The 26,857-nt window shown below is 35.5% G+C and overlaps 1 protein-coding gene across 6 annotated transcripts in view; it reads left to right on the forward strand.

Moving 5' to 3' along the window:
• The window catches only part of FBXW7 (F-box and WD repeat domain containing 7), a 176,497-nt gene that overhangs the window by 85,524 nt on the left and 64,116 nt on the right, over positions 1-26,857 (forward strand). The window contains exon 3 of one of the 6 annotated variants that reach the window (XM_083862055.1): positions 15,529-15,633. The exons of 4 other annotated variants lie outside the window; for them this stretch is intronic. In XM_083862055.1, the coding sequence (XP_083718181.1) occupies positions 15,529-15,588 (60 nt within the window). In that variant the 3' untranslated portion in view covers positions 15,589-15,633. Of the gene's footprint in view, positions 1-6,952; positions 7,149-15,528; positions 15,634-26,857 lie in introns of those variants that run through there. One more of the 6 variants, XM_083862054.1, reaches the window with a different exon arrangement.

Here is a 26,857-nt window from a genome sequence, read left to right on the forward strand (position 1 = left end):
TTTTGTAGGTGTGCTGGTTGGTTGGTTGTTCAGTTTCCTAAAGTCGGAAAGTTGCCTGCCACCTTGAGCAAGGGGGGTGCAGAAAAAGGGTAAATATTTGAGTTGTCCTTGGATGGCTTGGTTTAGGCATTGCTCCCTAAAGGTAAATATTGGGGAGGTACTTGCGTATGTTACTCAAACTTCCATATCAGTTTATTTTATGTAGAATAAATTAAATTGATGCCTTCAGGATAACTACCTGAAGTAGCATCTTGTTGTCTCACATTTCTCGTAGACTTTGAAATCAGTGTTGATTCAGCACTCACATGGTTTTTGCTCTGCATCTTTGTTGTCAAAATGGAAATGAGCTTTTTTTTTTTCAAAGGAAAGAAAAACGAAATGCAGTAGTACTATTTTAACTCACCAATTATATGACAACAATATTATCTAGTAGAAATCATGCAAATGTGCTTCAGAATCCTTTCAGTATACTCACTCTGTTGGGATATGTGACTTGTTTAACAAATGCATTTGGGAGCTCTGCCCCACTTAAATATGCCATTTGTTCCTTTTGTTGTTCTTGACTATGTGGCACTTGCTATTGCCTGGTGTGATTGTTAGCCCAAATATTTCCAGTCTGTAGTGCTGTATTTTCTTGAGCATTTATCAGTGGATGCTGTTGCCCTGTCTGTTTTAAGCTGCTTCTCCTTATGAAGCTTAACTGGAGTTATTACTAGTTATAAAACTTAATGCAAATGGTGAATTGAAGTGTGAAGGGAGTAAAATTTTGCTGGTTAGTTTTTTTGTTTTGTTGACACATCCTTTCCCAAATGGTTGTTAAATATTCCTTTAGCTGTGAATTTGAAGTGTATGTTTAAAAAATACAAGTTATGACTAGTAAACTTCTTTCATTTGCTGATGTTTATACTTTTAAAATCATGGGATCTGAAATTAGCTTAGGGAGCTGGAGGTCTAGAAATTGATCTGAAGACCAAAACTAAGTTTAACACCTGCTGCAGGACTAACATTTTTTCCTGATATGTTTTTCACTCAGAGCCGTTTTGCAAATGATCCTTTATTTCTGTAGGACTTTTCATTATCTGCAGAACATGTGGCTATCCAGCAAACTGTGCATAGTGAAGGAATTTACATACCTTTATAAATTCTTGAGTATAAGGAGAGAAACTAGACAATATCAATGCTAGTTTAATGATTTCTGAAGAGGCAGAATGCTTAAAAACAAAATTTCCAAGGTGTCTCAGCAAATGTTTGAACAGACAGCATCTAATGTCTGTCCACAAAAGATGATTTTTGGACACATGACCTGTTCTTCTTTGCTAGTGCTTGGTGTCTCATCTGTGCACGCAGCTGTGCTTGTGTAGTAATGATATACTGTGCATTTTGTGTAGACTTATTGATAAGCTGTTGTGTTTTGTTTATGTGAATGTTTCACAGTTTGGTTTATTGGTGAAATTTCTATTATAAAAATCCCTGTAAATCCTAGAACAGGTGTTTATATAAATGATTCTTTCTATCACAAGCATCTTCTCCCTTTTTCTCCATAGTGTGGTTAATAAAGATGCTGTCTAAACTTCATGCAGAATTTGTGACAGTTCTGCCCATTCTCTCCAGGCCAAACAAGTTCAGGAATTCACCAAATTATTATAAAATGTGTTTTATGTTAAAAAAACAAAAACAACTTCATGTGCCTTGACTCTGTATGGTATGACTTTTGATGTAATATTACATATAGTTAAGTGGTATTGACATTTTAAAGGAGAAAATCATGAGTTCTTTTGGATAGATAGGTATCTTGCTCATCATCAAGTGAAATACAAGTGGAAAGCATTGCTGTTGGGCATCTTTTCTTCTGTCCTATTTCTCCTTTTTACTCTTCTTGTGAATTTCAAATTTTGTTTTTTAGTTTGTATCAAGAATTGGGAAGAGGGAGAGAATCTGAGAAGGACACAATTACTAAAGAAGTGCAGAGATTTCTATCCCAGATCAAGGTGGTCCACACTAACTATTTCTTTATTAAAACCTTGCTTTTTAAAATCTTGGTTCTTACTAAAAGTTGATGTTTTCTACTGACTTTACTACCTTACTATATATTAAATAATATGAAAGGAGTGAATTGTGACTTTTAGTAATACTCAGTGTAATTAAGTCTCAGAAGACACTGGCTATACTTTTCAGCTTTGTCATGACATATTACTCAGTTAATGTTGATAAAATTTTAATACATTTGTTCAATCCCTGGTCCCTCTGTGAAGTGGAAAATGTACTTATCACCACCACAGATTGCCAGCAGGGATAAGTTCCACCTTATTTATCGTCAGAAATCATTGCTACTTTCAAGTAAAGCATTAGCAACATTTCCTGTAAGTGCAAATCTCATTCTTGCCCAGTCGGTGTTTCAAAGTGGGCAGGAGACCCTTTGTTCTTCTCATTTAACTTATGAAGTGTCCCTTAAGGATGGCAGCTACTGTGATCATTATTGGCCCAAGTATATTGAGTACTAAAAAAAATTAAAAGACAACAAATAACAAACACACTTTTTGCCAATATCATAATTCCTTCAGTTGTAATACCCTAGTCAGATTTTCTAGAACATGAAGAAAATAATTGATTTAATTAAAATGAATATGTAAAAATAAAATAAAGTAAGTACAAGTGACACAGCTAAATGGAAGAAATCGGACCAAAAATCATTCAATATGGATCAATTGTTCTTGGCAAAAGTAATAATATTGTCCCTCGACTTTTAAGCTGGACTTCATCCAAAGCAAGGACACTTTCTGTTGGTACTCAGAGGCACTTACCCTTCTGCACAATTTTTGGCTTTGGTGGAAACTGCTAGTATTCCATGCCCTAGAGCACGTATGCTGCGCACTGGGTGTGCAGGTATTCCCATGTATTTGTTTTGGAAGACAGGCTGTTGACAGACCCTGACACTTCCCATTCTATACCAATCAGAATTTGGTGCTGGTGCACTGCATGTCTTTCTTGGCAGGGGTTAGTACCAGAATGCCAGTAAGCTCAAAGCTGGATTTGGTCAACCATACCAGTCAAGAATGCCAGCTCTTCCACATACTACCTGCTTTCTTCTTTGCTCTCTAAGCATTCTTTACTTCACATATCTTGAGCTTTATAAATAGCCTCACACCCCTTTGCAGTATGCTGTTACCAGCTGAAAAGGATTATGTAGCTTAATTTGGTGCTATCAAATGAATGCCATTGTAACAATCAGTTGTTGCATTTGTTAGATTTATGTGTATTTATGTGTGTTTTACAGTGCTGGTAAGAAAAATAGTCTCATATCAAAAGAGGCCTTGAAAACCATTTTGTTTCAAATATACGAACTATAATACTTTGCACTGTTGCACTGTTCAGCCTTTTATTTTGGCAGATGTCAATGTAGCTAATCCATAGAGTTTTCAGATTTTTTTTTAATGCTGAATAAACAGTCTCAGGACAATTTCACTACAGAAGAAAAGAATTGTTTAGGTGTGTAAGGTGGCAGAAATATTTTTAATGCCTTTTTGACATTTTTGGGATTTTTCATGTTCCCATTTAATATGCAGAAAGGAAGGTCTAAGTCCAAGCCTCATTTTTGTCAGCACTTTTTGTACATTATTCAGAAACTGATAAACATGTTTTAAGTATTTTGGTACTGCTTTGTGCATTTTTTTTGTGTGTAGGTATATAAGTAGAAAATTTCTCATTTAAAGTGTTGCATTTTACATGCAAGTGTGATACAGTGATAAGAAAAGCTGAATTTTGCAGAATGAAAAATAATTTTTCAGTTTCCTATCTTCCCTTTTCATAAAAGCAGCCTCCTTTACTAAAAAAACCACCTGCTTTCCCTTCCCCCAGTTTATCCTCAGCTGGGAATTTGACTTGCATTTTAATCCAGTGTTAAATATTGCATGACTTCTCTACCTGTTGCAGTTCTTAATTCTTGTCTCAGCTTTATTTAAAGGTGCAAAACCAGCATAAATAAGTGGTCAGCAAATAAATTCCTGCAGAGCAGCTGTAGAAATTCTTTTTAACAGCTGTTGCAACACTGACTAGACTAAAGAGTTAAACTTGCTTAATCAACAAGTCATGTTATAGCCTAGTGAGCCTAATGAGAATTAGGCAGACATTTCTGGAATATTTATAAAATGCAAGATGATGCAGCTGGATTTCTGTTGCATACCTGGAATGTTTTCTGAAATCTTCACTGAAGAAATGAAGACACATGCTTTAAAGATATTTAAAAAAAAAAAAGTGATAGTGACAACAAGACACCATAGCATGGTAAATACAGTGATAAAGTTAAGGAACTTGTAGAGTAAAGACAGATAATAGTGGCCTCCTGTTTTAATGGTTATGTAAGGTAGACAATATTTTTTTTCAGATGCTTATGATTAAGTATTTTTTAATGTTATGATAGCATCATTAATATGTTATGATAGCATCATTAATATTAATAGTCTTGTCAATATGCATTTTACTAGACAGTCTGTTTTGTTTTCCTAAATACTTCCTGGAACCTTACAAAAAATTACCTTGTGTGAATGCAATTGTTGCTCTGTTGTGGTGATACTGTCATGACTGAGGGCATATCCCATGCCTGTAGCTGCATGTACCTGCAAGTTCCTCTCCCTTTCCTTTGAGATGGAATTCTGCACTTGTTGAGATGCCTGGGAAGCTGTCATCTTTTTGGGACCAGTATCACATGCTGAGGGATTTGTGGACAAAGAGAGGTGATCTAATAGACAGTTCTTGCCCAAATGTGGAGGTCTTGACTGCTCTCCTCTTCTAAACAGTTTGTCTCTTTATGTATCTGGCTGCTTTGTGAGCTGTTCACAGTTGCTAATCTAGTGGAAAAATTACTTGTCAACAACAAAAGTTGAGAATTTTCAGGTTTCCTGCTTACTGGAGTTATTTCGGAGCTCACATGCCTGACAATTTTTACTGCCTGTTTATTGAAGAGTTCGTAAAAACTGGCCAAATATAATAGAGGGGAAGTGCTAGTCTTCTCCATTTTTTTTGCTTCTGGAGTCTCCATTGGATGTTCTTGTTTCTTTTCAGCTGTAAAGAGGATCAGCTGAGGGATTGAACAGATCTAGTAGAGATCTTATTTTGTTAGAGTGACATTCCAACTCACTTGAACTGGTGGTTGCAATTAGAAAGCAGTGAATCCTTGATATTGGTTAGTCTGACTTACTGCTGGGCTCCCCATACAGCAGTATTTAAATCCAGTAGGTCAAATTTGAGTCTCATTTTATTTCTCTGTGTACTCACACTTAAATGCCAGTATGCTTAAATAGTTATGGGCATACACATAGGCATGAAAAATATGTAATAGGTATGTTTATCTGATGATCTCCCCTTTGCTGATACGCTTGATATTACTTCATTTTCCCTGGCCTCTGCTAGTAGACTTTGGGGAATGCTATCTTGTGTAGTGTGAAGTCTTTTGCCAGACAGCAGCTTTACCATCATCCTTATTTATATTTTTTTTGAAACGTTATATTTTTTTTTCAATATAGGAGTTTTACACAAGTTGTACCATCTTCCACCAGCAGTTACAAAAGGCATAGCTCCTTTTTGCTCTTCCACAGCTAAAATTTTGAGGTAGTTCTTTAGTATTAGACACCATAGTTTATAGTGACCATGCCTTGATATGATTTCAGAGCTAGAATTACAACCAGGAATTATCATTTGAGTTAATTCAAATAAAGAAAATTTGAATTCAACCGCAGTTTGAATTTGTATGATAATCTAACCTGGAGCCAGATTTGCTCTTTCTGTTGGTTGTGTTACAACAGGTCTACACTCGAGGTTTTCTCATGGACTATGGAGAAAGCCATCAGTTTGCATATTTTACTGATTGTTTAGCCCCTTTTGCATACTATTCAAGTGTACACTTTTAAGGACGTTTTGATCTCATAAGATCAGAATTGTCCTCTGCATCAATCTCCTTCATAGCCTCTTCAGAAGTCTTCATTATGTTTTCTTATATGTGCTGATTTTTGTATTGGATAAACTTGGATACAACAGAATCATTTTAGAGCAATAGGATTTTTTCTATTCAGCGCCCGTAATGCAGTTGCAGCTGCTGCAGTTGCAGTTGCTGAACTTCTGTTCAGCAGTGCTTCTTATCTTTACAATCTATTTGTTAACCTGTACAAAGCATGCTAATATGCAATCTGTCATTTGAAAACTACTTGTATATTGGTATTAGAAATCCCTCACATAAATAAACTTGGGACCACAGTTACTGGATTAGTTGTTACTAGTGTCATATAGGATGTCTTACTTTGCTGACAAAGTGGTTCTCGGTCTTTCTAGACCTGGGCAGGGACCAGCATGAGTATCAAATTAATAATAAGGCTTATGTATAATGTAAATTATAGTGCATTCTGTATGCTACAGCTATGCAGAGCTTACTACAGATTTTTTTAGGAAATAAATTCTCAAATATATTCAAAGGTTTATGATGTTACTATGATTAATTTGAAAAAGTGGCTTCTGAAATGTTGCAGTTCTCTGCTTTATCCATTTGAGGGCAGCTGTTCACCAATGTTAAGAACTGTGGAGAACCTGTCTGGGGTTCTGCTATCTGCATTTTAGTTTTTCTATACTTGCAAATACTTCATTTATGGCTCTCTAGGTCTTATACCGTTCCATCACCATATTAAAATGTCGTGATTTTGTTTGGGTTTTTTCCCAGTAATGTTAATAGGCAAAACAACTCTAGAAAAAAGCTCTGGGAAGATTGCATGAACTGGTTTTTGTTGTTGGGATAATTTCCTGAATCTGTCTTAAAATTACGTCTTTCCTGAGTTCAGTATGCTGAATGAACTAGTTAATTTTGTAGCATTTGATTCCTGGTAAACAGCTCCTAAAAAGCTAACTTTGAATTACTCTGACTGGAAGGAATAAAGATTATTGCTGCTTTGTATATGCTTTCATTTTACAGGCATCTCTTCACTGGACTGGCCAAAAAAGAAACAGGAGTCTTCTGGATTCTTGTGTTTACAGTTGAAAGACCATGACAGACTTAGCTTGAGTTTAAAAACACTGGTTTTTCATTCCCTTTTATGTGGTTTCATTTCAAATGTGATCATCTGATTAAAAGGACAGGCAGGCACTTAAAAAAAGCACCACTTGAACTCAGCCCAACTATATTTAGAAACAGAATGTTAGAAAAATGTGTTACAATGCATTAAAGATCAAATTTTCATAATTTCACCTTTATACATATTCTTATCCCATATAATGCAAAAGTATACACTTTTAAAGATAAAAGCAAAAGAGTGGCTGTTTAAGCTTTACATTTGGAGCTTAAATTAGAATTATATTTATAATAGTATGTATTGTACAAATACAAAAATAAGTGATATCTACTATATGCAATGTATTTCTGACACTTCTGAGATAGTCAGCCCTCACCATTTTTGTCTTCTCTCTTACTGCTTAAATTAGACTGTGTTTTATTTTTTGGCTAAGGACTTGCACTTATTTAAAGTTTATAACTTTCCAGTGTTAGCCTGAGATGATTAAACATTACTGTAAGACAATGATACTTACAGCCAGCAATGTATAGCAAGACTAAAAACTGGAGTGATGGTAAGTAGAAGTAAAATTGGGACAAGATCTCATCTGCTAAGGCAAGACTTTTTTTCTAGGAGACAGTGATAAAAAAAGCGGGTGAAAATAGACACAGGTAAATTTTATTTTTTTTTTTCTTATTGCTATGGTAAAGTCTGAAATTACAGAACTAGATTCATATTGGGGGGGGGGAAAAAAAAAAAAAAAAAAAAAAAAAAAAAAAAAAAAAAAAAAAAAAAAAAACAAAGGCGCCTAATTTTGCCATGGCTTCATATCCACTAAAAGGGGACTACACTAATTATGAACATGATCTGTTTTTTCCAGCTAGAAGTGTGTCCCTGTGGAATTACTCTAGGATAGTTTGAAAGTTCCTGGGGAAAAAGCAGTGTACCACTGGGACTTTATCTCAAACCACAAAAGAAGAAGGGCTGACAGTCCCGAGTTTTCTGTTTTCAGAAGTGTGAGAATAACCTGTGACTGGAACTGGCGTGGTGAGCAGTGCTTGGAGAATGCAATACTTGGGTCTTGTTTACTCCCCGTATTGTATGTAAATCTGTAAATGGGCCAAGTTTTGTTCCTATTTTGCACTCAGGTTATGAACTAATATTTTTTTAAAAAAGAAGGAGAGTAAGCCTGTAAAGTAGTAAGATGCTAGGCTCTTGTATCAACTAATAACATCTGGTGGTCTGGCACACTCAAATTCTTTTAGCAACTGTGCAATGAAATACTCTTAAAACTGAGTTTAGTTCAGCAGTTTCTTTTAGTGCATACAGACAATTCTGTATGCAACTAAACAAAATATTGAGTATTTGTTAAAGGAGGAAGTAGGGGGTTGCTTTGTACAGAATGTTGTATTTGATCCTGATCTGATCTCAAATTATGTTTATGTAATTACATTATATATTGCATTTTGCTAAACTTCATGCTTTGTTGGAACAATTGAGATGGTGACTAGTTCATCAGAAATGGAAAACTAATGTGTTGTTTCTTTTTGAATGATACATCAATAAGGTATGTGAGTTGATCTCTTTTGAGCTTTTGGTTCTGTTCTTCACTTTAGTTATTCAAAGTAAAAACAAAAGGCTGCTCTTTTCCCTCTTTGGAGTACTTCAGTGAAATTTTCTTCTTTGAATAAAACCAAGATTCTTATTCTGACACTTATTCTGAAGCATTCCAGTCAAGTGAAAGCCTAATATTTTTATAAAATATCAAATAACTCAGAATGAAGTTATAAAGTAATGCCATTACTGTTGTGTACAGGCTAATGATAAACTATTGGAGTTTTAGCAGGAAGTATTAAGTAGGAAATGTAAAGAGTCTTTTAGAAGAAAATGTGTGTCTAAATGTGCTTGTGAATAACATCTGAATGGAATGGTACAAAAGAAAAAACACCAGCCATCTGTGCAAAAAAGTACTGTGCTACCCAGCATTCTGTCACAGCTTTTCTGTATGCAACATCTGTAAAGAAATAAGGAATTGTCTCGTTTGTCTGAGAAAATTATTGTGTTATAAGGAGGTGCTCACTGTAATTTAAACTCTCAATGTATTTATACTCTCAATGAAATGTTAGGGATTTTTATATATGTTTCTTCTTTTTTCTTCCTAAAAAACTTTCCACATGCAAATGTTTGGTCAGGGAGGCCCTCTATATGCAAATGAGACATGCTTACAGCTTGGCTTTTTGAAGGGGAAACAAAGAGCTAAGTGGAAATGCTAATACAGTCATATTTTAATGCTGTCTTTTGTCAAGTTACATTGTTGTGCGCTGAGCATTAAAGCATTACGGCACTCCCTCTTTTGCCCTCACATAATTATACAGTTAATTATCTTTGCTGGTTGGTGCATAAAGAGACTTGTAAGATTTCTTAATGGTCATTTATTCACTGTGTTTTGGACTGTACTGACTCAGTTCGTGCAAAAGCTTTGATGGTTTTCTGCATCTCTTATCGGCAGTTTCATAAGACATTTTCACAGGCTTTTGTTTCTTGCTATTTAGTTTTGCTTAAAAAGGTTTTCAAAATATGAATATGTTTTTAAGAAACATGTCCAAGTATAGGCACCAGAAGGGGATTGTGGGAACATATGGAGACATTTTAGGAAAGCTAATTTGATAAGGAAATTATTCGAAATGGAAGTAAACTAATTGTGGAAAATCTGAGTAATAGACATTGCTTTGTATCTTTGTTCAGTGGAGAACTGAACTTTTCCTGGAAAATGGTCCTTGGATTTGTTGCTAAGGGCAAGCAGACCTCTCCCCACATCCTTAAAGAGATGCTATGTTCTTGAAGGAAGAGCCCTCCTGCTTTCCACTGGTGTGATGGATAGGCCTGAGCAAACTGATACTCAAGTTCATGGGAAATGAGTTGGCCAGAAGAGGGGAAACTACTGTACCATAGCATCCTTAGAGCTAAAACCACTTGGATGTTGCTCTCTCTATGGTGGCAGAGAGAGGAAGAGATTCAGACTGGAGTACCTGTACCTAGTTAAGGAAGACCAGGAGGAAGGAATTAAAAATCACAATGTAGCATCTACTTTTATTAAATGAGCTAGTTTTGTACCAGTTTTTAAGAGACGCTAATTTTTTTCAATTTTTTTAAAATCCATTTTTATTTCCTTGTTTAACTTTTGGACAATATACTATGTTTTTAGAGACCATAGCTGAAGAACAACAAAGTCCAGATCAGTTTTTCTTTTAATTTTATTGACAATCCAAAATAAATCTGTTTGAGGAGTGATAGAATTAATCCTGCAGCAACAGTGTCACCCTCTGAAGGTTGCAATCTCCTTGGATTCCCCTTCTGAAAGCGTAACACCAACTTGTTAAAAACAAAACAAAATTAAAAGAAAATTCTTTCTTTAAAGTGCAGCTGTAAGTGACTGTGCTTATTAAAACTCCAGGCAGTCATGATTTTCTTCTTTTTCAATCTGCAGATCCCTTTTTGGAGAAGGGCTCTTCTGACATTGCAGGGGAGGTCCACCAGCTGTTTGACTGACGGGAGCAGTCTGCCTGCCCCTTGGTGGTTTAATTCCTGTCTATACTAGGATAGCTTGCACTTCACTGAGCAGCAGACAGGTCAGGACACTTGGCAGGAGAAGGTTGAGAGACAAAGGCAGCAGGCTGTGGGGAGCTGATTCACCAGTCTGAAACTTAAAGAAAAAAAAAAAAAAAAAGAAAATCATGCAACTTTAAAGGAAAGTTTTTAGCAATGTTCTTCCAGTGATAGTAGACTTGACAAAGAAAGAACGATAAAATGTCCAAACCTGGGAAAACTGCCGTCAACCATGGCTTGGTTCCCGTTGATCTTAAAAGTGCCAAAGAGCCTCTGCCACACCAAACCGTGATGAAGATATTTAGCATCAGCATCATTGCACAGGGCTTGCCCTTCTGCCGTAGGCGGGTAAGTGCAAAATCTTTAAAACCTGGATTTTCATCACTTGTCTTGGAGCTCAGTGCTTTGTCATGGTGCATTTATTCCATGAGGAAGTACTTAGGTCTGTTATTATCTATTAACTCCGGGTGCTATAGAGGAACTCTTTGGTAATTTATTTCATCAATTTTTGTGCTGTATTTTAATTAAAATCTGTACATGTTGTCTTAGCTATCACTCATTTAAAGGAACGTGTCAGTGATTCTTTTATAGCTGTAAACCGTGTAGGTGAAAACAAATGTTGGACAAAACAGGTGCACTCATAAATGTGTGTTTTGCTGTTATTCAGTCTTTTAGGTCATAAAGGTAGTTTGGGGTCCAATTCATAGAACTCAGTTCTGAATTGTAGTGGCATATGTGACTTGTTGGATATTAAATTAGAGCATTTAGAAATGCTAAACTAATTAATATTTAAACATTTTTAGTAAGAATTCTTAAAATACAATTTTAATACTTTTGTAACTCAGTAAGGAAGATAACATTTTTTGCTGTTACATAAAATAAAAATAGCATGTTACTATGTGGAGGTTGCGATATAGTTTATATATAGACAATCCTAGCCTGACAAACTATCACGGGTCTTATACTACAGCTTCAGGAATTGTATGAATTAAATGGCTCTTAAAATACATTATATGAGTTTTCCCTTGCTGCTGAATAAATACTGCTTCAGTTTATTGATGCAAGTTTTAAAATCTAGCTCACCTTTTGTAAATATGCTGACTTTCTTTGAATGTCAACTTACTGCTCTTTAGAAAACTTAGTTAAATCACAGACAAAATTTAAATTTGACAAGATCACCCTGGAAGGTTTGATTTTTTTCATACTGTGTTGTTTGGAATATCTTAGAGTGTTTTTTATATGTAAAAGGTAGATGGCATGCATTGAAGGCAGCAACCTAATGTCAATCTGCAACAATGCAAAATTTAGAACACATGCACATACGCACAACTGTTTAATATTGGATCATGTGCATTTCAGAAAAATATTTTTTCTGAAATTAGATATTATGCATATGTGTTTGCTGAACACGAAATAGGAACATATTATATTATGGAAAGTGATAAAGTAAGATTCTGTATTTTAATAGAGTGTTTTAAAATTTTTATATGATTTGGGAACTGTTTTTTTGAAAGTAAGCATTTGGAATACGTTTGCTTACTTTTAGTTCCTTTGGCTTGGAAAAAGCATAATATACAGTGTAGAAGATGAAATTAGTAGATACACTTCTCAAGTCTTTTCGTTACTACATAGCTATGGTGTACTGTTGGAACTTTTTGCTGATGTCTTACGTGTGTATTTTCTGTAATGAGAAATATGATCATACATTAACTTATCACAGATACAAAAAAACCCTGAAACAACCCAACCAAAATCTAAAGCAGTTTTCTCAAGATTTTGCGGTGTTCCAAAATAACCAGAATGATCTCATTTGCCCTGTCCTACACCCCGCTCAAACAGTCAGTTAAATGTTTTAGTTCTAGGAGGGTTTAGAAAGTTGTTCAGCATCTACTTTTCTTATAACATTAGGACTAAGGAGAAAATGTAGAAATGCTGTAAATGTATGTTTTATCAGCTAAGCTATCATCAGTCTATATATCTTGTATTCTGAAACTAATAATTCATAGTGTGATGGCTGCTGATAGTGGAAAATATGAGAGCTCCACCTTTAGTCCCATGCCTTGCACCACTCAAATCCTGCACGTAACTCCCAGCGATGACCATATTGGGTTCCTTCCATACTAACGTGCTGGGGTTGCATACAAGAGCTGCGTGTTGAAATAATCCAATAGTAAAACCCATCTAATTCTTCATATCAACAGATGAGAGAGACAGTACTTCTGTTTTCTAGATTTATTCTTTTATTAAACATAACAACAACCAAAAAAGTATTTTTATGCAAAATAAGAGTTTTGACACAAAGTCTTTACTTCATGCAACTTCTAGTTTTATTTTTTACAAGTTCTTATTTTTGTTTAATAGGTAATGCATTGAATTATATAGTACTTCATTTTCAGAGCTAAGTTTGATGTGCTTTAGAACATGAACTACCATTTTATTCCAGGTTATTGACTTGGTAATATATCCATGCCACCTTTTTTTGGGTGAGTGTGTGATTGGACCATTCAGACATTGACCTGACTTTAATATTGACCTTCTCCTTGTTTGAACTCAATTCTTCCCCTCCTTAATTGTACATTAGACCTAACAAAACATCTTCAAAATGTGTTCTGTGATCCTTGAGAGTGAAAATACTTCCGTTATGAGAGCTGACAGTTCATAGCTTCTGCATCCTCTGCATTGGTTATACTGGGCTTCTATCAAGAAGTGCACTATAAATGGTCACAGGACTTAGCAGTTTGCCCTTCTGCATTTTGTCAGTTTGCTCAAGTAGTTAAAACATTTGTCTGCAATACCACTAATCTGAATCCAGTTAAAAATAGTATTACTTAGCATTCTTCGTGTAGCCCTGGAGAATAACTTTAGTGCACAGCTATGAAAGTACTGTACTTTCACAGTAAACCTGTGTATTCTGACAAAACTGTCAAGGAAAACACTGATGCACTATCACCAAACGTAGACATAGCTGTGGTCCTCTTTAGCCTTTGACACATCTTTCATAGGTACTGGAGTAGATTTTGCAGTATAAAGTGAAGAAGTAATGAATACCATTTAGCTGGTACACACTTCAAGTATCAAATATCGTGTAGCTCTTCAGTGCGATGTAACTGCAGCTGATCATTGAACATACAGCACAGTCACGTATGTCATGCATGTTCCAAAATCAAGTGCCACATTTTGTTTGCTATGGTAAATACTTCCAGTTGACAAAAAATTGGTCTCTTAATTAAGTATGAGATTTTTCCTTTGTAATACTCTTAAACTAATAGAAGTATGTTTCCTTCTGAAGTCTTGTAATTCTCAACTCTTTGAAAACCTGTATTTAACAAATAGATTTCTTCTCTCTTTAGTTTTCCAAGGTATTTTCCCCTGAAATTTCTCATGAATTGTCTTGAAAAATCCTCTTGAAATTTGCAGTATAACAGTTTTATCACATCGAATGTGTCTTTTTAAGAAGTGCTAATAAGCTGGAGAATTTGTGAGAGTGGTTTGTTCACTTGCAGCGTTCCTTCATTTCAAGTGGATTAAAGAGCACTGAGTTGTTATAAAGCAGGAGTTTCAATGTGCACCCTGTGGTATTCCAAGCTGGAAGAATCAAGTTAATGGATGTATCCATTTTCAGTGTCGGTAATCTCAGAAACACCAAAAATTCTGTTATACTCTATCATTTTGTGAGAATAATTTTCCTGTAGGTTATGTATGTTTCGCCCTTAAAACACATCCAACCAAATTTTGGCAATTTGTCAGCTTAGTTTATCAATGAAGTGCTTCTGTCTGTAGGACACATTTGTATGTTAAGTGAACAAAAGATAAAGCATTTGAAGCATTACTTTTTACTAGCCTGTGTTCTTCATATAAAAGAGCATCCACTGGTCTTACACATTTGTTACTACAGTAGAGCACTTGGAATGAGACTCCAGTTCCTTTTCCTCCCTCTGGTTAACAGGTATGCCAGTAGTGTATTTAAAATACTGATTTGACTAATGCATGAACAGCTTCACTTATTTGGACTTGTTTCTTTATCCCTTAATTTCTGTGTTAAAACAACCAAAGCACTTTTTCCACTGTCAGTCAAATCTATGTAAATGTTTCTGCCAGCAGTTCAACCAAGTAGTTCGTCCATTCAGTTTTCCAGGGAAATGTAGTCCTGAGTTTTTCCGCAATAAAACATATTTCTTGCTTGAATACAGCACTTGATTTCATGGATGACAGTAAGAAGTTACTTAATGGACAAAAAACTGTTTAGCTTTCTCTGAAATTATCTATCTTCCTATTTATACTTCACTGTACTGCAGATGACTTTGGATCGGGTTCTGAATAATGTAAAAAAGCACTGATTTATTTGCCCCTTAAGCAAAAAATAAGTAATTTCCCTTGGAATATCTCACCATTTGGTAAGAAGAGACTGACAGAAGAGCATAAAGAAAAAACATGTGAAAATGTGCATGTGTGTGCACATATACGTATATGTGTACAGTTTTCTAATATAAAACTGAAGGTAGTCTTCAGAGTCTATCACTAGACAAATCAGAGCACTCCCAAATGCTTGCATCTTCTACAAGAGAATTTTTGTTTCTGGGCTTTGTGGCAGGGAACTTGCAATATGACCTCTGGTGTCTTTGAATGACTGTCAGAAATAGCTTTCTTTCAAAGCTAGTTTAGCCTTTACTTCAATTTCTCTTGATTTTGTTAGAAAATTTGTCAGAGAAGTACAGATCATGGACTGATCAGTTGATACTTAACAGGAAAGGAAGCTTGTTCTTGACCTATGTTTATTTTTCATAAAAGGGTGTGTCCATTGCTGTGAATTTCCAAATATTCACAATAAAGCCTATCTTCCAGATCTTTTACTTTTCATTTATAAATTCATAATTTATTATCTTTGGTGTTTCAGTTTTGGAGAATCTTTGGAATGAAACAGAAGTACTACAAAAATTCAGTCAAAGAAAGTTAACTGAAGAAGACGATAGTTTTGAGTGGAAAGAAAGGAATACTGAATAGTTACAGAAATGAGAAAGGCTAAGTCTTCTGTAACATTCTGCCCAGAGGGTCATGCCTTTAGAAGATAAATAGTCTTGGATAATGAACTTCGTCTTCTTTTTCTTCTTTTCTTTTTTACATACATGCAGTGTCTCCACTTCGAATTGCTTTTCCTGTGCCTTTCATCTACTCTCACAAGGGAAATAAATGTTTTTCCTCTGTGAATTGGTAGCCTTGAAGAAAAAGCAGTATGTTAGTTACTTTATCAATATGGAACAGCAAAAGTAAAAATTATCTTCTGCACCCTTTTTTTGCTTCTTTCTGCAATTCTCTTTCATTTTGTTTGCAAACAAACTTACTCTGTACTGTACTTGAGAGGGAATAGTACAGGTTTCACAGAAGTGGAAAGAATTGTACAGATCCTCAGTTTCCTGGTCAGCTCAAGGTGGGGTGAATCAGTTGAAAGGTGGGGCACAGCTGAAATGTCCCGTCGTCTCCCAGGAACTGCTCACAAGAATTCTGCCAAGCCTTACTGAAATCTGTATTTTAAACTGTGCATACAGTCACATGTAGCCAGTGTTTATGGCTTTGTAGGATGAGATACAGGCAGGAATAGACTTTTCTCTAGCCCTGCCCTTCTCTGGTGTGTTAGAGAAGCTCTGGGCTTAAGATAGCCATTTGTAGGAGGAAGCACTCTGTTTGCTGTTCACACAATTGTTCCCTGTATACCCTGGAAAAAATAAAATTGGTAGCTAACCTGTGCGTATCTAGTCCAGTCTCATGGAGCAGGTCAAAAATAGTTGGACAGTTTGCTTGGGTTTTTGTTGTTGTTTGGTTGGGGGTGGGGGATGTTTGTTTGTTTTCAAACCTGCACTGCAACACATGTCATAGGACTCCCAAAGACTGCTTTTTCAGAATATTCAGGGAATCCTGTGTCACCATACTGGCTCTTTGGGAAACACTGTTATTTAAATTGTTCTTCCTATTTCTGGCCAAGATAAAAGAAGCAATCAGAAACTCATTTATATTTAACACTACTAAAATGTTTTTCTTTGTGGTTTTGATGCATTTAAAACTTCAATTTCCTCTTGCAGTGAGCAGTGCTGTCTGTTACAGACTGCAGGAGTGCAGATGTTAAAAGCATGTTATGATGATTCTGCAGTCAGTCCCTTCCCTTCAGGAGGTGTCAGAAGAAAGTTTTCCTGGGCGAGGTTACTCCCTTGTGCCCAACTGTTTAGACGTCTTTAGAAGCCTTTATTGTCATGCTCTTTGAGCTATTTAAACACACTGGGCTGACTTTGTAAAAGGTCTTTACCTGCTTAAAGTCCATCTGTTTTGTTGTCTCAAACTGTGGAGGTTACAGCATGCAGCAGAAGAGGGAATGGGAGACAACAATGATGCCATAAACTGACCCAGCTGCCTCTTTGCTGATGGATCATGCCAGAGGGGAACTCATGAAATGTGTAATTAAATACTTAATGTATTGCTTTGAAACCTAATTGCTTTAACTATGAATCTCCCTTTTCTCTTTTTGCAGTCCCTTCTATCACTAGGCAAACACTTTTTGTCCTTCTGCAACAAATGAAGGCACTTTAATTTCCTGACCAGATCTTTTTCAGGTATGGGGGAAGAATCCTTTGTGATGAAAATATTACTCTGCTGTGTCATGACTATCCTTACTACAGAAACACAAAGAGGGCAAATTGATTTTAACTGGCAATTTTTGTTCTGGTGTTCCCTAGATTTTGAGTGGAAGTCAAACTGAACTAGAATTACACTCAGACAAGTCATAAGTAGGGTTGTAGCCTTAGCATCTTGCTCTTGGATCTCTGCCCTTACCACAACCAATTGGCTGTCGTTCCTTATGTGATGAACCTTTTTTGTTAGAGAATGATGATTTTGCCAGTTTGAATAGCTCCATTCCTCAGAGCAGCAATCCCATCTCATTCGTAGACTCACTGCTCGGCCTATGTTTTTCTTTCAAGTGCTATCTGTGGCTCTGGTCCACTCTCCCTTCACCTAGTTTTGGACTGGTGATTCTGCTTTCTCTCTACAGCTTCTCACTGGTATTCATCTTCTGTTAAAAGTGGGCTTCTTTTCTGGAAAATTTATTTACCATGTCTGAAAATGCAGTTTTGCATAGGAACAACGGCAGTGTATTTCTAAATGCCACTCAGGTATTTTATAGTGTTGCTCATTTTTGAAAAGGCAAGAAAAAAAAGCGCTGGAATTGACATGACTTTACTCTTTATTTATTTATTTTTAGTCAAGGAAGCCTGTACTTTTAATTTGTTCTGTTCCTTAAATGGTTTGAGTAACCAGTTTGATTGCAAATTTTCTTGGTAAGAGGTTTGAGATGATGATGTATTATTTGTGTGGTCATGTGTAGTTTGATCACATTTCAGAAAAACATTTCTAGTTACTTGCTCCTCACATGGATGTGATTTTAATACTGAAAGGTACAGTCTACGATGTAGGGTAATGATTTTTCTTTAAAAATCAGATGATAGTTACAAACTGTAGTGCATTTTTGATATACTGCAAATATTTATGCTTGTGAAAGAGAAGTGCTTGTTATATATGTCATATAAAAACATGGATGCTGTGCAAAAAGGCAGTACAGTAAACTTGTTTTTAACAATTCTGCTGCTACTGTAACACTTGGAAGGAATAGGCAAGTAAGATTTGTGTGTGGTGTTTTTCATTTGTTTTGTAGATCACATTCTAATATATTGAAAGACAGTCAAAATTCTGCTGACCCTAAACTAATTGATAAAACGAGGAGAATAGGTTAAAATACATAAATGATGCTAGAAGTCTAAATGCATTCTTCTATATATGTTGTTCCCTTATGAATTATCTATGTTTAGCAGTACTTCTTAAACCAGCTTAGTTTATATGTTGTATCAAAGGCACTCATAAGACTTGGTAAATGCTAATGTATTCAGCTTTTTTATTAGCTAGGGAAACTTTTTTTTTTTTTTTTGCAGGAAATAGTATAATAATGTAGCAAAGATAGTAAAAAATTGTGTTGTATTTCGTGCAACATGCTTCTTTCTCTCCTGTCTGTTTCAGATGGCTCCTTATTTCTGGTAGTTTATTAAGTTTGTATGTGGCGCATGGCTTTGCATATGCGAAGTAGTAAGTAGAATTTTATTTGTAAAATGTGAAAAAGAGGTGACTTGTCTGTATAAGATGCAGGAAGGTAAAAAACTTATTTTAAGAATCTGTAATATGTAAACACAAGGAAATTTGAGACCAGATATTTTAATATACATAACTTCCTGTGGAATTTCTAAAATTGTATTTTTAAGTTAGTAATGTAGCTAGTGTACAATGATGGTAAGCAGTTGCAGCATACTGATCCTAGATGTTATCATCATGTGGGATCTTTCCTCATTATTTAAATGCCCCATTTATGTATAGGGACATGGGTTTAAAGAGCATAATTTTATTTGCAAGCATTATTATTAGTATTATTATATATACATATATATATATATATAAAGTCTGATATGCTATATACAAAATTGTCACTGGACAGAGAGTTTGCTGCTTGTAGAGATGAAAGACAGAAGATGAAATGGGAAAAGAAAAATGAAGTGTTGTTAGCTGCTGCTAGGAGAAAACTGTTCCTTGGTTCACAGACTGGGAAACCTGTAGGTGATACCATACTGGTCTCTTTCTAAGGATCCTGTCCCAAAAGCATTTTACTTTTTGAAATTTGAAAAAGAACAGCATAGAAAGTGACACACAGGTATATTTGGTTTATTTTTAGTGCCATATTTTTCCCTGTTTATCCTGTGTTTAGGTACTTACTACTATAATTAAACAGTTAAGATTTTGTTTTTCTAAGACAATCTGCATGGTGCAGTGTTCTGTAAGTACAAAAGGCAGTCTCTTCCAAAGCATACTGCTATTAATAAACCTTAACACAAGATTACTTCTCATGATAACTGCAGCAGCTGGCAAGAATGTTTGCAATTTTAACATATTTACAGCATTGCTACATTCCATCTTGCATTTCTCCTATGGTACGTTGTTAGTGAAATTTCAGACCGAATTCTTATCATGAATTTCTTCATGGCCTTGCAGTCTTCCCTTCCTTTGCCTTCCCTTCTTCAAATCCTGTCTACATACCAAGCTGTTAAAAAAGGTCCTCTACTATCTAGTGCCTGTCCTGTCCACACAGTTTTTATAGATCATCTCTCTTTTCTTTCCTGTCACTTTACACTCACAGTGTTCCTGTCCTTTGCCTCTCTGCTTATCCTGCAAACAGTTCTGGGAAGTCCTTTCTGCCCATGCACCACCTTTAAGAAAACAAAGAATAATCTGTAACTGGCTGTATTTTCTAAGAGAACCAGATAAGCCATCATGCTAAAAAAAAATTTACAACTTCTACAACATCTATCACTTGATTTTCAAAATACTTGTCTTTAACTTTAAGTATAATAAATTCAGTATTAAAATACTACATGTCAATCAATTTCCACTGCCTACCCATGCTTTATTATCTCCAGGCAGATTATAAACTCTCATAGTTGGTACTAATTCTCTTATCTTGAATAGCATTCAGAATAGATGCTTGTGCACCTTTCTCCTTTGGGAGGAATATTTTTGTTTTAAAGAATAATAAGCTTTTGTTCATTTAATTTATTAGACATGTATGCTTGCCACTTATGTGCAATTTCTGTTCACAGTTATGCAAGAAACAGGTAGCAGACAAAAAACCCCAATAATACAAATTATAGAAATGAGACTGCACCATCCCTTTAACCTATGGCAGGATCTGTGGTGTCTGTGCTATTTCTGTCTGATATTCATCTAATGGTACAAAATTGCTTCTCATAGAAATAGTTAGTTTTCTCATCATGTTTGAAATGTCATTATGTGTTGAGGTCACTTTGCACTGTGAAAATTTGACACTAATTGCAATTAATATCTAGATTTATTAAGGGCATATACATAGCAGTGCTTCTCTACTTTAGAAAGAAAATGGGTTGGAATAGCAGCAGCTAATTTGATCGGTGCCTAATTAGTATGGATATTACATGGATTAAAATTGCAAAAGTAGATTCATTTTGGGGCTTTGTTTCTTGATTTTTTTAAAGACACACCATGCCCCTCCTGTATGGGTCAGAGAACGTTTGTAATAATTTTTTGGGATCATTCCATGTAATTGTCAGATTAATTTGCTCTGTATGTCAAATTCCTGTAGCTTCTTGTCCACTTTACTTTTCTTGTTACATAAAGAACTGGTCATCATGGGAGAAATCTTAAGTGAGTTGTAGCCATTCCCTCCCAGAAGAAGAGGCAGCTTGAGCTGCTTGGTTCTGAGCTGTGTGAGTGGCCGTGGGTGTTCATGAGATCTGTTGTCACGGCTCAAGTAGCTTTCCAAAAGGCCTGTGTCTTGTGCTGCCTTACTGAGAGGAATTTCTTTGGAGCATCTGGTTAACATGGATCACTTTCTGGCACCACCTCCGTTAATTACATCTGCTCAACCTGTCTTCCTTGGTTTGTCTTGTGCATTCCCATGAAGGGTTGTATCCAGATGCAGCTGTCTTGCAGGCGCAGCACTAAGCCCTGCGCCAGTCTTGAGATTTCTGGGAAGGCATCCAAACTTCTGAGTGGGTGAAGAGGAAATAGTTTCCTGTTCTGAAGTACTGGCCCATTTTAATTTGAGCACACAAGTGAATGTTTTAAATGTCCATAAATGCTGTATATTTGTCCGTTTATGGCCATGTTTAGCAGGTCCAGCTTTACTTTTCTTGATTTAGGAAAAGCTCATATCAGAAGTGACCTGTTCTTTCTGCTGTGTGGAGAAAGTAAATGCTTCAAGACATCCTCAGGGAATTAATTAATTCCTGAAATCATGGCAATGAGGAGAGGTGGGTGTGCAAACCTTCATGCCCCCTGCCCCAGTTTTTCTCCCTTCCTGATACAGAGGGAAACCTGCAGTAAAAATTCTCACTAGTCATTGAAGTTCAAAAATATTAGAACCTGTAATTTGCACCTCTGGAGTGTCTTACTGACTTATGGGACCTAATTTATAGAAACAAGTAGCATTGGCAGCCCCTTGCAGTAGACATGCAAAGACCATATGAATTCATAATTGCTGAAAATTTTCAGCTTATTCTTTGGGCTTCAGTAGACAATTTATGTCCCCCCTGAGGTTATACAGAGTTACCCAGTCATAATAGGTGCTGCAAGTCTAATAAAACTAATCTTTCAAGAGACATCTGTGTTCCTTTGCTCTCAGCATATTCTGTCTTTTGTGTATGTATGTTGATAGAAAAATTGAAACATGTTATGTAGTAATTGGCCCTAAGGCCTTGTATTTTCTTAGTGATTTTAAGATTTGTAATTCAAATTTGCGCTACTTAAGCATGAACAATGTTAGTGAGCAAAAAAGCCTTCAAACTGAACCTTCGTCACTCTGAAGTAACTAATCTTTGTGATATAAATACAAAAATGTCTTTTTTTTTTAACCCAGTGTAACAACTGTGTTCATAATGCACAATATTTGTATCTTAATGTATTTGGAAGAAGGTAAATAGAATCTCTTTTAAAAAGGTACTTATATTGACACAAACCTCTGGGGTGAAAGGTATGACAATTACTGAAAAATAAAGAAGTATATTATGTAGTAGTTTTGAATGTAGTTTAAACTATTTTCCACTTCAATTTTAATTTCAGATTTCCTGTATCTTAGGGTTTTTCTTCTTTTTTGCTTATCCTTCAGAACCATGCAGAACACCTATTTGTGCATTTTCATGGAAGCAGTTCCTTCCTGTGGGGCAACAAGGGGCGCATGCCTTTTTTTGTCCATCTTTTGATCTCTTTTTACCAGGAGTTTTAAATTCTGTACAGGGTTTTGAGAAATAGTTCATGTTTTGATAGTATGTGAATGTACAGGGAATGAATTTGGAGTCCTGAGACTAAACTGTTGAAAATGTAAAGAATTGCCTTTTTTGTTTGTTTGTTTTGTTTTGTTTTGTTGTTTTGGGGGTTTTTTTTGTTTGTTTTGTTTTTGTTTCTTGTTTGATTTTTTTGTTGGTGTTCTTTTTTGTTTTGTTTTTCTTTTTAAGTTTTCTAGGAGAGCATTCCTGTGGAGAGGACATAAAACATATGTTGTCTTTGAAGGATCAGTGTGCCAAATATTGGATATGACATTCCAAAGCATGTAATGACATGGATCACAAAGATGTTGCCCTATTAAAAACCTAATATATGCAACCATCTTTGTATTTCTGAAAGAATGTCAGTTGCTACTAAGAAATATGCTAAAAACCTTTCTGAACTTGTGAATTCCTTTGACAGTGCTTGTGAACTTCAAGGTCTATTTTTAAAATACAAAATACAGTATATAATTTTCATTCTGTAGCACACAATATTATAGCTGGTAGGCAGTTGTTTCCTTTCTTCTTCCATTCAGAACTGAGGAGTCATAGCATCTCGTTGTCTAATACTACTTAATAATAGTCCTCAGAATACATACACAGATACAGATGCTCTTCTTTCAGTGAGAGTTTCAAGATTTCCTTCTAGCTTCTTGCCAATAAGTAGCACCAGTGCTGCTTCATAAGGCTGTCCTAGATTAGGTGTATCTGTCACAGACATATCAAAAACCATATCAAACACAAAGGTTTTCTCTGGCCTCTTTTAGGTGTGCCTTCATTAATGGTTTTCACAAATAGACAAATTGGTACATTAGCTACTATTATCTAGCAGAAAAAACCTTAATTTATTATTATTATTATTATTTTTCTTTCCATCTATATTTTCTTATGTTCTGACTTTAAAGTAATCAGGGACTTTTTTTGTAAACAAGAGCTCATGTTCAATAGGGAAAATATTAAATGGGAAAAACCTTGCATGTTGTCTTATAATGCATTATAAATAAGGAAGCTTGATTTTCCTTCTTCAGTCCTTTGCCCCTCATGTCTTGAAAATAACAAAATAAAAAATTCTCCCAGCTTACCTTCTGTGTGCATTTTCTGTTCTGTACACACAAAAGAGGAGACAAGAACCAAGATACAGTTGTAAGCAGTAGCTTCATAAACAGATCTGGAAACTGAGGTGATCTTGCCTTATGTCTTTCTTTTCCCTGTTTCTTTCACCTTATGGCTGCTGTCATAGTCTCCAAACTTGGAAACAGCTGCTGCTAAAAAACCCTTTCCTTGTCTGACTTGGGAAACAGGAGTGGATTTTTTTCTGTTAAACTGAAATGGAAAAAATACTTTTGTTGAATGCTGGCCATGTGTCTGATTGCAGCAAGTTAGAAGTTGGAGGTCTCTGAGGTAGTAACACACTTTCAAGAACTGGGCGTGTGAGATGTTCAGACTCACCCCTGGTCCAGAATGCATTTAGCATCAAGACAAAAGCAGATGAGAGACCACCACGACATTTAAAATGTAAAATGTGTTTTCTTTCTTCATTTATGAATGAAAATGTTTGTGCTTCAATTTGCATGTTTATTTTCATAAAAATACATGTCTCTAAATCTGACTCTCACCTGAAAGTAAAATTGAAAATGGTCAGGAGTAATCAGATAGAGGTAGATTATTTTAAATAATTGGAAAGATTTGTCTTCTACAAATGCGACCTGAGCTGCACTTCTGTGGTCTTAATGCAGTGATTTGGTTTCTTTACAGTAGTTGCTTGAAGGAAATGGCATTTTCTGCTTCTCTGGTGATGCTTCAAATTTCAGAGGCTGTTTAGCAATATCATAGTTATCACAGGATGGAGGAAGCCATGCAGTGCCACTTCGGTCCCAGGCTGTGTCGTAGATGCAACATTGCTTGGTTGGCTACAAATGACATGAGATATACAGAAAGTGAGACTGACAAGAGGCGGAACAGAAAAATGAGTTGCCATAGTACCAAGCAGAGCTGTACTGCTAAAAATGTGATTGTTTCTGTATATGCATGTCAGCAAAATAGTATATCTTCGTAGCGGTAGAAAGTATTTTTTTAGTACTCCCAGGGTGATAGTCCCAGTTGACAAGAACTTTACATCAGTTTTAAAAGTGGCACTGTGCATTATACAGTGAAGTCTCCTGAACAGGAATATATTCTTGAGAAAGAATATATCATGACTTGAGAGTACATTCATTTCTTACAGATAAGACCTGACACCGAGTGTTGGACAGACAGGCAAACTTTGCCATAATGCCTTTTTTGAATCTTGTTTTATGCCTTGCTTGCTGAGTCAGAGATGGATTATTTGAACTTATAGAGGTCTGACCTCTAGATGCCATTAGGAGGATAGAAATACAACCCTTGTTCTTAATCAAAAACCTTTCAATTAACCCAATACTGAAATTGTTTGTCACAGTCTCTTTCATAGAGGAGAAACCCCTGAAGAGATCATGGTGGTTCCCTTGAGATCCAGCTTTACTTCATAGCTTGGAATGTGTTTTAAGGGAAAGATACTGTGGTGAGAGACACTTGTGTAAAAAATTGTAGCCAGAGGAGAAAATAAAATACATAAAATACATAATCACTCAGATACTGTCACTAACTGTAATAACTACTTTTCAGGATTTCTTATGAAACAACTTCAGACTTTTCTTTTAAGTCCCCTTGTTTCTACTTGCATGTAGTCAGAAGAGGAAGCTTTAATTTTGTTTCCCCATTGTTACTAGAGAATTCTTTGGATATTATCTTTATGACTAGGGGAAATTTTTTTTTTTTCTATACCTAGCACGCCATTATTTATCATCTTTTTTTTTTTTTTTTTATTAGAAACTACTTCTTGCAGCAGTTTGTTAGCAAGGGGATGCCCTACCCTGACCTTGGTTAAGAAGCTGTGTAAGATGTCCCTGTAAAGCAGCATGGTGTATGTGTAAAGACACAGCAATAATAATGCAGAAAAATCTGACAGAGGATGCTGTACGTTCAAAAAACAGGAAATCATCTTTAAGCATTCTTTTTACCATTTTTTGAAGCATGAAAATTGCACTGAGGTTTGAATTTTCTCTGCATAAATTTCCAAAACACATAATTTAGAGAAATGCTTGACACCTGTTTTTCATAACTGTTCATAGGCCAACTGAATTTTTATCTTCCTCCTTGAGAAGGTTGTGCTTGTATAGAGGTGACTTGAATAGCCTGGTCAACATGGGTTTAGTCCATGAGAAAATTAAATTGGGATCAGACTCTGTTAAGCTAGGTGGGTTTTTTAGCCTCACCCAGAGGAACATTTGTGATGTTCTTGTGAACTATAGCATGTCTAAAATGTCCCATGGATTTAATAAAGGGCACCTAGAAGTATGAATTCTGATATGTCATTTATTTAGAGTTACCATACCAATGAAATGGACAGAATACATTTAGGATGTTTTATAAGCAAAAGAGTTTTGTAAGGCACTTATTCTACTTAAGACTATGCTGATCATATGCACCATATGAACATTTATAGCACACACAGTAATTTGAGCATAATTTTTTTTTAATTGCCAATTTTACCACTCTGCTTCTTTAAAAAAATGCATTTGGCCTCTGAAATGTAATGATTAGTTTTGTGGTCTCATTGTGTACCCTTTTTATTAAGGAAAAGTGCAATTTTGGATCACAGTGGTGTTGAGTAAGGTTATTGTTATCTTGTAGTTCATTTATGCTAATTTGTCAGGCTGTAGGAAGGGGCAGGAGGAACGGCAAGTTCTTGTCTTGAGCGAGGTTTCAGAATGCATGTGCTAATGATACACTGAGAGATTTGCCTCATGGAGATATGGGACACCTTTTTTTATTCAATCAGAAATTCCTGACTGACATTCTAGTTAATGCTACCAAAAATAAAAACCCATACATCTATCAGAACAAGACATTTAGCATTAAATGACAAGCAAAATAGCAATTGAATTTAAAATCAGAAGAAACAGGATGCTTGGGGGAAAAACTGTATTATTTAAAAAGTTGAGGGAATTTATAAGATATATGAAGTAGCTTAGATACTCATAAATAATTTCTCATGCCATTAAGAGTTGATTCTGATAGAAGCTTTGTTGTTCCATTCTTAGATAAAACTTCGTGTAATGGCTTAATATATCCATTTTAGTATTTTTTTTTTCTTTCCAGAGAAGTGTTTTCTGAATTGGTTTTCTTCATCAGTTCTCATCCACTGTGTAATCAAGGTGGAAAATTTATACCTTTTTAAAATTGGAAGATCTAAGTATGCATATCAAGGGAAAAAAAGGTGGTTTTCCCACTAAAGAGTTTGATTTTATTCTGCTTTTCCTCCAT

The sequence above is a fragment of the Zosterops lateralis genome (assembly GCF_965231275.1).
Source record: "Zosterops lateralis genome assembly, chromosome: 5".
Lineage (NCBI taxonomy): Eukaryota > Metazoa > Chordata > Aves > Passeriformes > Zosteropidae > Zosterops > Zosterops lateralis.